Genomic DNA, 13,461 nt, shown 5'->3' with positions numbered 1-13,461 from the left:
GGGAAAGGGTGACGGTAAGTGAAGGGGAACAGGTGAAGGAACTTTAGACTCAGACGGAAAGACCTTAGGGAGCTGCGCCCAGGAGCCCCTGCCCCCACCCCTTACTTCGGAAGTTGCCAAGGCCCAAGCGTACAAGGGTGTTCTGTTTAATAGTCTTTGCCTGGCAGTACTTGATATGCTTGGGGCATCTCTATGGTTGATTCTGCCCACTGGGGCTAGGCCTGGGCCCTACCCTGCCCCCCATCCACCTGGCCTCCTCCAGTTGACCCGGAGTCCTGGGGCAGGTATATCAGAAGCTTCTCGTGTCTTCTCCATTCATCCATCCTTGGGTCTAGCCTCCTGTCTCTGAGCTCTCATTCAGCCTCTTGGGGGCCAGGGGTAACCGGCGTGGATCTTGCTCGCTGTGCCAAGATGGCTCTCCAGATGCGGCATACCATCCCTCCCCTGGGGATAGCAGGCTCAATGTGGCTTGCCAGAATAAGGTCCTGGGCCCTCTCTAATACCCACTGTCTGCCTGATGCCCTCTCTGTCCCCAGAGGACACTGGTTTCCCTGTAATTTCCAGGGAGGAATCCAGGCAGGCATGTAGCTGGGGGTCAGGATCTGACCAACACGAAGCCATACGCATGGGTCATCCTTGGAGGGCCCAGGACATACCTGATGCGGGTGTAGATGAGGTCATCTCGAGTGGCACAGGTCAATAGGGTATGGAGGGTGAAACTGTGGTTCAGCAGCTGGTTGTGGACAGAGACCCCGATGCAAAAACAGTGGAAGAAAAAATCAGAGAAAGATGTGTTCAGAGACTCAGGTACTAGCTGTGTAGTACCACCAATATGCTAGGGCAAATACCCCTTTCGGGGCCGCAGTTTTCTCATCTGTACCATGGTGGGGGGGTATACTAAGTGCTCTTCCCACAGTGAATTCTCTGTGTGAGGGGAAGAGAGAGGGGAAGTGAGAAGAGCTGAAAGATGGGCAGAGATGGAGTCTTTGGTCGGTGGGGGTCAAGGATAGCCAGCACTCTCCCCCTCACCATCTGGATGGTGCCTGAATCCACATTCAGTTCCTGTAGCCACTGCACCAGGCCCTGATCCACTGTGAGAGCAGCTGTCAAGGAGGAGTCAGGTGGTGAATCCAGGGGTACTTCCTGCCAGAAGCTGCCTCACACTCACAGCTAGTGTTCACCAGCTCACCTGGGGGCTCGGAGGCCAGGGCAAAGATCCCTGTCTTCCCGCTGACCTGCTGTAGAGCTTGGTGCACCAGGGCCTGGCACTCCCGCTCCTTCTCAGCCAGGACATCTCGAAGCCTGTTGGAGAATGCAGAGGCTGGGAGAGTAGAATAGCCGGAGGAATGAGGGTGAAGCTGGCCCAGAGGGGATGGACAAGGCCCAGGGGCTTTACCTGTCAGTTTCTGCTCTCAAGAGGCTCAGCTGCACCATCAGGGGCGGGGATCCCTGCTCTGGTTCCCCAGGGAGCCGGCTCAACTGGACCAAGGTTTCCTGCTGCTTGGACTGGGGTTCCTCTTCTTTACTTGACTCCTCTGACCTCGGTGGGACCGCCTCCGTCTCCACCTCTGCCAAGCCAAGTGACTGGGGTGAGGTCAGGCAGGGAGGGAACGCCCGTCTGGGATCCCCAAACACATCCCCAAACACTGGGGGTAAGGCGCAAGGCGCTGGGTACCCGCCAGGCAGTGCCAGTCTGGGATAGGCCCGTTTGGCCACGCCCCACCCGTTCCTTTCCGCCCCTGCGGAGCCTAACCCCTACGGGCCACGCCCCCTCCCGGCCCCATTTGTGCTCGTCACGCCCCCGAAGGGGTTTTACCCTCGCTGGCCCGCCGACCAGCTCCATTCGGCCCGCCTGGGCCCAAGACAGTCAGGGCTACCCGTACAGCTCGGCTGAGCAGCGAGTCCAGTACGAACATCCAGTGTGGGCGGATATGGCGCCTGCGGAGGATCTGCTTCACCTGGAGAGGGAGAAAGGGCGCTTGGCTGAGTCTCAGATAGAGGTGGGGCTCGAGTTGGAAAGCCCTAGAAAGCCTTCTGCCAAAGGCTAGTCGGGTAGGCGGACTTGGGGCCGAGGGAGGGGCTGGGAAGTTAGAACTGGGTAGATGTCCCTTTCCTGCGGGCTCTATCTTCACAGGGAGGACATGCAACCTTGCAACACCAAGTCCTTGCACATTCCCAGGCACAGGGAGCTCACTACCTCTTATTAGGCAGCCCTAACTTCAAGAAAGCTCCCTCACCGCATCCGGGAAGGCGAAGAGCGGTCCATGCAGAAGCGCCGGCCCGAGGCCTTGGGCCCGCAGCTGCCCTTGCAGCGCCCGCAGCTCCTGGGCCAGCTGCCGACGGTTGGGCGTGTGGATGTGCGCGGCGAGGCAGCGCAGCAGCTCTTCCACATGATTCCTGCCCAGACGGGGACCCTGAGAAGGAAGAGGGGTTGTCAGTGGGTGTTGCCGCCTGAGTCAAGAGAGTTGCCGGTGGGTGGAGGAGTGAGGGAGGCGGTCCGCAGGCTTACCGTCCGCGCTCGACCGCCAGGGAGCGCTGGGGCGGCCGCACCCACCTGTTCCTGCTTCAGGCGCAGATTCTCCGCCAGCGTGGGCAGCTCCTGCTCCAGCACCGAGGCCAGCATGGCCCTGCGCTTGCTCTCCTGGTGCAGCAGGCTCAGCCCAGAACTCTCCTCGGGGGAGGTGGGCTCCTCCGCCCCGGGTTCCTCAGGCACCCTAGTGTAATGGGGAGCTGCCGGTGGAGGGCGGGTAGCAACACCGGCCAGCCACCTCCGCCCCAGGGTTTGAATCCTGGCTCTTGTATTTTTATGCCTACCTCACAGGCATACAAGAGATAAGCCTGGCACCGAGGTGGCACAATAAATAGAAGTCAGAGCATCTGGGAGGGGGCACCAAACGCCATCCTTGCAGGTGGCTGGAGGTGCCAAGGCCGGGCGGGGTGGGGGGCTTCTTCTGGAGGGAGTACAAGGGCAAACCCAGATGAGGCAAAGTCACTCTCCAGACCCTGGGCTCTCACCGGAGCTGGCTGGTGTCTCCATAACTGAGGCAGCGCTTGGGCGGACTGGGTGGATGCTGAAAGGGTGCCTGCGGGCACGGGAATGTCTGGGACTGGGTGGTCGAGTCGGCCGAAGGAGTGGGGCTGGCTGAAGGGGCGTCTGAGGGAGGGACATGGCTGTCAGCATGGGCCCCCGTTCAGTCTTGTCACCTCCACAGCTCCTCTGCCCTCACCCCAGCGTGCCCCCTCCCTCCACTTGTGTAGTACCTGAGGGCCGCGGTGCGGGTCTGGGGGAGCCAGGGCTGCGGCTCCTCTTCCCAGGCTGCAGGAAGGGGTCCCCCAGCAGTGCCTGAGCACTGGCTCGGAGACGGGGGTCTGGCTCAAAAGTTCGGAGAAGGAAGGTTTGGGCCTCCGCTGACAGAGAAGTGGGCATTGGCGGATGCACCTTGTACATGCCCACCTGGGAAGGGTCGGGGAGGGTAGACAAAGGTCAAGTTTAGAGGCGTTCAGGGTCCAGTCTGTCCCCACCCGACCTCATGAGCCAGGCCATGGGGGGTCTCACCTGAAACATGGCGGCTTGCGGGCTCCCTAGCTCATGGAAGGGTGGGCGACCTGTGGCCATCTCGATCACAGTGCAGCCCAGTGACCAGATGTCAGCTGCCTTCCCATACCCTCGTGGGCCCTGGTCAATGATTTCTGGGGCCATATACTGTAGGGTCCCTAGGGCAGGAGCAGTAGCAATAAGGCTCACCTAGGCTTGATCACTGCGGGGATGGCAGGGGGCTCTATCATCCTCTGGCCACCTGCGCCCACAGTGAATTCTATCATCCAAACAGTTCCCATCACCTACCCTGGTGGTCAAACACCTGTCCTGAGTTTCCTCACTCATCCTAGGCTCCATCATATTCTGACTCCTTCACCCCCTGGAGGTTCTATCATATATCCTGGACAGCATCATCCACTCTGAACTCTCTCACACGCTTTAGCTCGCATCGACATTTCTGAGCTCCACTGCAGGCACTTAAATTCACCATCATCAGCTATCCGAGCTCCAGCTCTAGATTCTATCACCTCACCTCTGGCTCAATCACCAGCCCTGGGTTACATCCCCCATTAGGGCTCTAACTCCGTAGCCAGGAGAAACACCATTCCCTGAAAGGTCTTAAGAGTTCTTCTGTCCTAGGTCAGCACCCCACTCACCACCCCACACCCCACTACCTGTGAAGGTCTCAGTGCAGGGTGTGATGCCTGCCAGCCTCTTGGACGTGCCGAAATCAGAAATCTTGAGCAGCCCACTGAAGGTGTTGATCAGTACATTGTCCCCCTAAGTAGAGTGGACACTGTGCTCAGTGCACATCAGGCTGGGCTTCTGATGGCAAAACCGGACCCTATCCTGGGATCCCATCTCCTAGAATCCCAGCCTGACCCCACCTCTATCAGCCTCCTCCCTCTGCGATCCCACTTATGACTCCTGGGACCTGGCACCTGGTTTGCCTTCAGGTCTGAAGTTCTTTCCTTCCCTAGGGAGCCTCCTTGATTAAATTCCCCACCCTTTGCAAAGGGGTCTGCACTCTTAATTTAAATTGTCAGTCTCTGTCTGGAGCCATATCTCCTCCTGTCCCCCTTCACCAGTGAGCCAGGGTGGGCCAGCTACAGGGCTTACCTTTTTTCATTTTTAAAAATTATTATGATGATTATGCTTTTTAAAAAGTCAGCTTTATAATTACTTTATAATAAAAGCCAAGGATATAATTTACATACAGCAGTTTTTACCATTTTCAGAGCATAAGTCAAATGGCTTTGAAAAATCTATACAATTGTATAACCACAACCAAAATAATAATATTGAACATTTCCATTACCCCCAAAGGATTCCCTCATACTCTTTTTTTTAAATGATCTCAGGAATAGAATTTAGTGATTCATCACTTACATATAACCCCCAGTGCTCATCCCAGCAAGTGCCCTCCTTAATGCCCATCGCCCATTTAGCCCATCCACCCACCCAACACCCCTCCAGCAACCCTAAGTTTGTTCTCTGTATTTAAGAGTCTCTGATGGTTTGCTTCCCTCTCTGTTTTTATCTTATTTTTGCTTCTACAGGGCTTACTCTGATGTCGCTCTCTCTCTTTTTAATTTAATTTTTTTTATTAAAATTTTTTATATTTTTTTAAGAGAGAGAGACAGAGTGCAAGTGGGGGAGGGGCAGAGAGAGAGAGGAAGACACAATCCGAAGCAGGCTCTAGGTTCTGAGCTGTCAGCACAGAGCCCAACGTGGGGCTCGAACCCATGAACCATGAGATCATCACCTGAGCTGAAGTCAGACGCTCAACCGGCTGAGCCACCCAGGTGCCCCTAATTTAATTTTTTTTAATTTAAAAATTATTTTTTAATTTATTTTGAAAGAGAATGAGAGCAGGGGAAGGGCGAAGGGCAGAGAGAGAGAGAGAGAGAGAGAGAGAGAGAGAATCCCAAGCAGGCTCTGCGCATCGGCGCTGAGCCCAATGCGGGGCTCAAACTCACAAACCATGAGATCACAACCTGAGTCAAAATCAAGAGTTGGACGCTTGACTGTCCACTCAGGCGCGCTCTCTCTTTTTTAATGGTTATTTATTTATTTTGAGAGAGAGCACGTGCACATGAGCAGGGGGAAGGGCAGAGAGAGAGAAAGAGAGAGAATTCCAAGCAGGCTCTTCGCTGACAGGAAACCCGTGAGATCATGACCTGAGCTGAAACCACGAGTCGGATGCTTTAACCTACTGAGCCACCCAGGCGCCCTGCTTACCTTGATGTCTCGGTGCACAATGCGGTTGTCATGCAGGTAGCTGAGTCCCTGCAGGATCTGGCGGGTGTAGAAACTGATGGTGCTCTCATTGTCCTGCAGGGGTCCCCACACTGACCGCAGCAAGGAGGACAGGCTGCCTGGGCAGAAGCAATCCGAGGTCATCACTGGCGCCCACTTACTCCCGCCCTCAGCTCCCTGCTCAAGGCCCGGGCACACCCATGCCATGACCCAGACTCCATCACCACCCAGCCGCACTGTGTCAGCTAATGCCAGGCTACGCCACCCACACACGCTAGGATTCATCTTCCCCAAGGGTTTCCCACCCCTCCCTGGCTCCATCCCCATGCCTCGCACTTCCAGTTCCACTTGCCATCCCACGCGGGGCAGGTACCTCCGGGCACTTCCTCCATGAAGATCTTGAGGTAGCCGCCCTGGCTGGCGGAGCCCAGATAGCGCACAATGTTCTTGTGGCGAAGGCGTTTGTGCAGCGCGATCTCTTCGTGCAGGGGTTGAGAGAACCTGGGGGCAGGTAGGGAGAGACCAACAGGCGAGCTTGGGGCAGAGACGCTCCCCCAACTCCAGCACCAGCCAGGCCACGCCCCCAGGACCTGCCCCAACCACACGCCCCTCTCTGACCTTCCCCACCCTATCTGTCACCCAGCCCACAGGCCCCTCCGGACCCTTCCGCCCTCCTGGTGCCTGCCGTTCTGCCCACAGGCCCGGGCCCACCGGGCATCTGTAAGCCCGACCAGGAGGGCATCCGCGGTTCCCGCGCCTACAGCCGCGCCCACAGGACCCCCCTCAACTCGTGGTCCCGGCCACCTGGGCCCCAGCGAGCGCCGAGCCCCGCCCGCGCGGCCCCGCACGCCGCACCTGCTGTCCCGCTCCGGGATCTCCTTAATGGCTATGCGCACCCGTGTGTGCCGCTCGCGGCCCGCGTACACCGCCCCGTAGGTGCCCTTGCCCAGCACCAGCCGCTCGCCGGTCTCCGTGTACTCGTAATCGAACTGCGGGGGCGCGGGGGGGGGTGGGGGAGGATTGGTGAGATGGGAGCTCAGCAGGGGCCCGGGCCCTTCCTCCTCCCCGCCCTCCCAGCCCCCTTCCTCACCTCCAGCACCTCCCCCACGCCCTCCGCCTCCTCTGTGGGCACCGTGGAATCCGGATTCGTCACCAAGGCTTGGATCAGGCTGCAGAACCTGAGGGTGAGGGAGGTCAGGCCCACGGGAGGGGTAGCTTGGGCGGGAACCGTCCCCTCCGATGCCCGGGAGCACCCAGGGGACATGTCCCTTCCTTTCCCTCACTCCCCTGGCACGCCCCACCCCCGCCGCCCTCCGAGAGGCTGCGCGCACCACTGGCAGTGCCCTACGCTGGGGAAGCACAGCTGCACGTCCTGAGCCGGTGGGAGCGCGTAGAGGAAGCAGCAGCGCTCGTCCCTCTTCGAGGTGCTGAGAAGGGAGGAAGATCCCCAGTGAGCGCCCGGTGGCTGGCAGCGCCGCCCCTCCGAGGACCTGGACGCCCTGGTCTCGCCCCTCACCTGACCCCGCAGATGGAGGCCACTGGGAAGGTCCAGCTGGATGGAATGTCCTGGGAGAAGAAGGTGGGACTGAGGGGACTGCTGGGGACTGGGAGAGTGGCTTGGGGATGGGACAAAGGTTCTAGAGAAGGGATGCATAGCAGTGAGGGGTGGGGGACCTCAGCGGTGACCTCACCTCGGTTTCGGGCTCCAGCAGGCTCAGGGTCACTGCGCTCACCGGGTCAGTACCCTGAATCTCGAGCCTCGCAGGCAGCAGCACCTTGTTCATCTCCAGGACCAGCACCTGCAGGTGATGAGGAAGGGGCTGGGTTAGAAGGGGCCTGCCCCTCTCCCAGTCCCACACTCCCACTGGGCGGCCTCACCAAGCACTGGTCCCCTTGGGGACAAGCCGTCTTGAGTGGCTGACAGGACTGTAGCAAAAAGCGGAGCCAAAAGTGGGCACGGTGCGGGGGTCCTTCAAGAGGCTCTAGCGTGGGTCTGAAGTGTTGGTACAGCAGGAAGGTTTCCATCATGGACACCAGGTACCTGCAGGCACAGCCTCGTCCTCAGCTCAGCCCAAGCCCCGGCTGGCACTGCCAGGGAGGGCGGACTGGCTTGGACGAGGCCAGAACACGGGCACTGGGTGCGGCGGGCACCGGTCTGGAATAGGCCATGTCATTGGCTCCAGGGCTCAGGCTGGAATGCCAGTGGACATAAGCGCGGGGGCTGGCAGCCCAGGCCGGGCCAAGACTGTGGAGGGGACCACCTACCATATGGGAGCATTGAGCTTGTACAGCTGCTCTGCAGCCAGCGCCACCTGGGCGAGGTCATTGGCGAGGATCTGAGCTCCCAGGTAGAAGCCTACATCCCAGTAATACTGCATCTTTTCCACACAGCCTTTTCGGGCCAGCAGGCAGCCCAGCTTCATGCCTGGGAGAGAGCGGTACGGGTCCTAGGGAGCGTGGCGGCAGGTGTGGGCAAAGCCCAGGTGTGGGCCACAGCATCCGTGTGGGCGGGAAGATGGAACCAGGTGAGGGGCGCGGTGAAGCGCCCGACTCTTGATTTCAGCTCGGGTCACGATCTCACGGTTTGTGGGCTCGAGCCCTGCGTCGGGCTCTGCGCTGATAGCACGGAACCTGCTTGGGAATCTCTCACTCCCTCTCCCTCTGACGCTTTGCCCCTGCCCACTGGTGCATTCTCTCTCTCTCTCTCTCTCTCTCTCTCTCTCTGAATAAACATTAAAAATTATTAAAAAAAAAAAAGAAATAGCTGAAAACTTTAGTGGGACTCTCAGATGGGAGTAGGAGCTTCGGCACAAGGAAGGTTTGGGGAACAAGTGTGTGCAGAATTCAGTGTATAAGGAACACAGGTGTGGCCTTAGGAACACCTGTGGGCTCAAGGGCTCATGAGGGCCCAGGACAGGTATGAGGGTCCAGATGTGGGTTCGGGAAGGATAAGTCCAAAAGGGGACAAGGCCAGTCCCAGCTCCGGCCCCCTGTCCTTTCTCCCCATGCTCTCCCCTGGCCCCTCTGAGGCCCTGCCGGTGGGAGGAGGGGTGCAGGACGGACTCACCTATGAGCTGGAGCTCCTCAGAGTCCTCAAAGCGCTGCCCAGCAGCGATGAGCAGCACAGCTGCGTTGATGCCCGAGTGGAGGCTGGGCTCCACATCAAAGGCCTTGCGATACCTGGGGTGGGGGTGGGGACTCAGGGCTGGACTGATGCCCACAGGCCCGTCCTTCAGCCCACTGTCTACCCACTGGCGCCCCTTACCAGTGATAGGCTTGCTCCCGGTGCCCAGCGTCCTGGAAGCCAGAGCTGAAGAACATGTCCTTGTAGACACGGCCGCACATGCAGTACAGGTCAGGTGCCACGGAGCCCTCACACTGTACCAGCGGCAGAAGCACAGCCAGGGCCTTCTCCCGGTCCCCAGGCCTGTTCCTCCTAGGGAAAGGGGAAGATAGGCTGGGGACTTACCCGATGGCCCCACCCCCTCTCTACCCAGGAACCCCTAGACCCTGAACGGCAGGGCCCCTTCCAAAGGCCTGACGATAATGAACCCAGAATAGCTGTGACTCTGGTCAGCACTGACGTCCCTAGAAGTAACGATCCAGAGAGAAGTGATTCCTAGCAGCTGTGACTGGAGGAAGAGTGACCGCGGGAACTGTGACCGCTCCAAGGGCAGCAGCGCCACCCCCACCCCACTCCACCCCAGAGGCAGCAGTGACAGGACAACAGGGACCATTTGACCTCGGTGTGACCCTGGTCAGCAAATTCCCTGAATGGCACTGATCCCAGACTGCGGTGACGTCACACGGCAGAGACCCGTGTCCTCAAGTGGCTGTGACCTGAACGTGGCTCTGCCACTCACCGGTTGAGGGCGAACGTGTAGTGGAAGCAGACGTTGTGCTGCTGGGCCACGTCACAGGTGGGCAAGGCCTTCAGCGTCTCCACCAACTCGATGATGGCTGAGTAGTCCTGCGGGAGGGCACGGCACACACTGGCACGATGGCCTCGGGGGGGGGGGTCCCATCGGCCCCCAGACCCTGAGGAAAACCTTGAGTTGGGGTCCCCTCCCATCCCTGACACCCCATCTTCCCACCCACCACACCTAAGGCCCAGGAGGCAGCGTAGACACCACACCTTTCACAGAGAACCGACCGTGTGCCCCAACTTCCCTGCTGCTCTGGGAGACAGCGACATGATCGTCCCCGGCCGCAAGTAAGGAAACTGAGGCTCAGAGACATCAGATAATTTGCTCGAAGCCACCAGTGACTGAGGGGCACAGCCCGGGGATGGACTCGGGCTCCTCTGACACGGAATACCGCTGCCCTGCCTGCCTCCCTGAGCACCACACACCTGCACATCGCGGTAGGAGAGCAGCAGGTTCATGATGATGTCGGGGCTCAGCAGCTCCACGCTGTCCAGTCTCCGCTGCAGGCGAGCCAGCTCCTGCCGCAGCTGCTGCCCGCAGAACCGCTCCCGGGCCTGCCGGATGTCCTGCCGAATGGTCTCCCGGAAGTAGCCACTATCGCCCCCAGCAGAGGAGGGAGGGGGAGAGAATGACGGGGCCTGTCCCTCAGCCCCAGCCCACTGGGCCCTCACCGGCCTCCTCCTCCTGCGCCCTCTCTGCGCCCCATTACCAAGAGTCCGTGGGCGTGGCCTCCAGCAGGCGGGCGAGCCGGCCCACCAGGGGTGTTAGCAGGGCCTCCGTGCCCACCCCGGCCTGTACCAGCCCATCAGCCAGGCCCCTCAGGAGGCCTGCATCACCGCACAGCACCCGACCCGTGGCTGTCACCACATAGGGGATCAGTGTGTAGCTGCCAACACAATCCTGGTGGGAGGGAGGCAGGAATCAGTGCAGGTCAGGGGTCAGCACCAGGTCAGAGAGGGGCACTGAAGTGGTCAGAGGTCAGCACCAGTGAGGATGGGGACAAAAGAGAAGGGGCACACTTCATGAAGGCTGGCCGTAGGGAACAGAGGCCCACATGGGGAACTAGTGAGGTCAGAGGTGACTGAGGAGGCCAGAAAAGGTAGTGGCGGTCAAAGGGCACATTGGAGGGAAGGCTGGATTCTGCTCACCGAGTTCTTCTGGAAAACATCCTCCTGCAGGGGACAGTCAGATACTGGTATTCTAGGTAGGCACCACCCCAGGCCCTGTGCCTACCCCCACCAGTCACCTGGCCACCTACCCGAAGGGCCTGCAGGTCAGGGAGGTCAGCCTGGGAGCAGAGGAGCACGTTGTTGGTCATGCTGAAGCTCTCACGCACGCCGAGGTGGTAGAACAGGGAGGGCTGTGCCAGGGAGCTGCTCACCTCCAGCACCACCACATCTGTGGGCACAGAGGTGGAGGCTCTGAGCCTTGAAGCCTGGCTGGGTGGGGAAGGAGCCTGGGGATCCACCCTGGCTCGGTCGGTGTTCCCATGTGACTCCCGCAGGGTCCCGTTTTGCTCTGGGTCTCAGTTTTCCCCTTCTAGGCCCCTCTAGCTCTTCTACAGGACTGATGATATCTGTGGTGTTGCAGGAGAGGATTGGGCTCAACAGGCTGGGACCTTCATCCCACTGTTCAGAACCAGTGAGCACTGAGCATGGAGGAGAGGAGCTGTGCACCAGCCAACAGCCTGTTCCGCGCCATTTGAAAGGCATTCGAAAGGTGTGGCGCAAACACAGAAGTCCCCTACCCTGAGTCCTCAACGCAGTCTCTTGACAGGGGCGGGCACCAGCAGTGTGTTTAGACAATGCTGTGCCTGTGTGTGTATCGCTTAATGTTTCTACCTCTGTGAGTGACAGTGGCTGCGAGGGCCTGCGTGAATCAACGTATGTGCGATTTGTGAGTCTAAGAGTATGTGTGTCTTTGTATCCTCGAGGTCGCGTCAGCCTTCATTTTTAGGCTGCGATTTTAGGGCCATCAGGCAAGCTCGGTTCCCAGATTCTTGGATGAACAAATAAGTGTCAGGGGCGGGGCGCCTGGGTTGGCGGAAGGGAGGGGTGACCAGAGCGGGAATAGCCGCCTGTCTGGCCCCGCCCCCGAGCGACCCAGCCCTGCCTCCAGTTCCGCCCACTACCTCGCAACCACTGGGGCCTCACAACCTAAACCCCCTCGCCCAGAATCCCGCGCCGATGGATCCCTTGGCTTTTCTTTCGGCCTCTCTAGCCCGATCTTCCCAAGTAGTATGCTATCTCCCCTGAACTCCAGCCCCCCAAGTACGGCCCCTTTCCCTACTCCAAGCTCCACCTCCCAGGATCCTCCCTCACGAGCTCCGCGTGAGATCGTCTTGAGGCTGAGCCCTCCAACCTCACTCCTGAGATACCACACTCTGTCCCGCTCCCAGCCTCGCCCCAATCCTAACCCCAGGCATGGTGCCGACTCCAGAGTGCTTTAAGCCCCAGTCCAAGGCCGGCCGCGCTCCAGATCCCCTAAATTCCACTTTTATCATGGCCCTACCTCGACCCCTCAGCCTAGCTCACCTTGTGTCCCCCAGACCCCATACCCATCTCGGGGTCTCCCCGGAATCGCCGAACCACGCCCCCTTCGGCCCTCCCCGGGACCCCCAAGCCCCGCCCCGGCTCCTGACCCCGCCCCCAGCGCGCCCTCACCCGCGTTGTAGAAGGAATCCAGCGCCGCGGTGTCTCCCAACGCCAGCGTCCCGAAGGGTAGGCTGCGCAGCTGAGGTCGCGGTCGCGGCCCGGGGAGCTGCGCGCAGGCCTCGCGCAGGCAGCGCAGGGGCAGCGGCTCCGCCTCGGCTCCAGCCTCGGGCTCCACCCCGGGCTGCGGCTCCCGGGTCAGCACATAAACCACGCTGAGCGGCCGGCTTCGCGCGCAGCCCCGGCCGGCGGGCGCGGTGGGGGGCCGGCCCCGGCTCAGCGCCTCGGCGAGCGGGTCCTGCCAGCAGCTGCCGGCGCGCTCCAGGGCTCCAGACCGCTGGCACGGCCCTGCCATGCGGGGGCGCTCCGGTGTCAGGCGCCCGGCTCTGGGCACCCGGGGCGGGGCAAGAGCCAGTGGCTACGGATCCAGGGATCTCAGGATTGGGAATCTCCTACGAAATCTGGAAACCCAGAGTCGGTCAGAGGCCCTGTTCCGGGAATCTGGAGCCCAGGGCCAAAGCCAGGCTCCGACCAAAGGTCCTGAAGATCTGAAGTGGGGATTGGGTCCCGAGAATCTGGGGCATCCAGTGATCCGCCGCTCGGAGTCCCGGGAATCGGTCTGGCCGTGTCCACCACCCGGACTCCGCAGGAAAGAGTCCGCCGTCGCTCTCTCCTGCCCTCACATGTAGGCCGGGCCCAGCCCTTTCCCGGCGGACTGGGAAAGCTCCACCCTCGGCCCTGGGGCAGCGCCGCTCCCTAGCGGCCCGGGACTTGGCCTCTCCCCTCCCTCCTCTCCCGCCAGAACCTCTGAGACTGGCCGCTTCCGGAACAGCCTGTGCCCCTGTGCAGCCAACCACTGTGGTCTACTACACGGCAGGAGCTTTTAAGACGTGTGCCCAGGCAAGGGCTAGGAGGGACTTGTGAACTTCAGACCCCGCCCCCCCTGCCCCCCGCCCCCCCGCGCCGTGCAGGTGTCTGTGGAATGAATGGATCTCCAGAGAAGACCAGAGTGTGCAGAACACAGCGAAGGACATACATTCTCCAGGGCTCCACTGTGCAGGCAGAGAGGGACTAGAATGGGAGAAAC

General features: G+C 60.3%; 1 protein-coding gene across 3 annotated transcripts; it reads right to left on the bottom strand.

Annotated features, from left to right (window-relative positions):
- Positions 1-130: 130 nt before the first annotated feature.
- Positions 131-13,296, bottom strand: MAP3K6 (mitogen-activated protein kinase kinase kinase 6). Of its 3 annotated transcripts, none has more exons than XM_053898758.1 (29): positions 12,387-13,296; positions 10,982-11,121; positions 10,872-10,895; positions 10,433-10,623; positions 10,149-10,317; positions 9,661-9,767; positions 9,063-9,233; positions 8,865-8,977; positions 8,063-8,222; positions 7,676-7,838; positions 7,489-7,596; positions 7,314-7,363; positions 7,129-7,224; positions 6,888-6,975; positions 6,653-6,786; positions 6,146-6,298; positions 5,780-5,912; positions 4,213-4,318; positions 3,557-3,714; positions 3,262-3,454; positions 3,016-3,154; positions 2,555-2,714; positions 2,238-2,414; positions 1,817-1,958; positions 1,397-1,568; positions 1,190-1,302; positions 1,030-1,103; positions 657-733; positions 131-444 (listed from the first exon to the last, which is right to left on the bottom strand). In XM_053898758.1, exons 1-29 carry the CDS (start codon positions 12,727-12,729, stop codon positions 354-356), a joined length of 3,945 nt encoding a protein of 1,314 aa, XP_053754733.1. In that variant the 5' UTR covers positions 12,730-13,296; the 3' UTR covers positions 131-353. The 3 variants fall into 3 exon arrangements, with proteins under 3 accessions (XP_053754733.1, XP_053754734.1, XP_053754735.1); XM_053898759.1 differs by having other exon boundaries at positions 5,780-5,916; positions 6,171-6,298; positions 12,387-13,294; XM_053898760.1 differs by lacking the exons at positions 10,433-10,623; positions 12,387-13,296 and having other exon boundaries at positions 10,982-11,094.
- Positions 13,297-13,461: the final 165 nt, after the last annotated feature.

Source organism: Panthera pardus, unplaced genomic scaffold (assembly GCF_024362965.1).
Source record: "Panthera pardus isolate Hobbes unplaced genomic scaffold, ASM2436296v1 HiC_scaffold_11, whole genome shotgun sequence".
Taxonomy (NCBI): Eukaryota; Metazoa; Chordata; class Mammalia; order Carnivora; family Felidae; genus Panthera; species Panthera pardus.
Note: the sequence above shows the minus strand (reverse complement) of the source record. Positions and strands in the feature narration are given on the sequence as shown.

Bases quoted from the DNA above. Each gene is read 5' to 3' on its own strand.
- MAP3K6 (XM_053898758.1), bottom strand. From the start codon at position 12,729: ATGGCAGGGCCGTGCCAGCGGTCTGGAGCCCTGGAGCGCGCCGGCAGC. The intron at 10,896-10,981 runs GTAGGTGGCCAG...TGTCCCCTGCAG, and splicing joins CTGACCTGCAGGCCCTTCGG to GAGGATGTTTTCCAGAAGAA. The intron at 1,104-1,189 runs GTGAGCTGGTGA...CCTCCTTGACAG, and splicing joins CCTGGCCTCCGAGCCCCCAG to CTGCTCTCACAGTGGATCAG.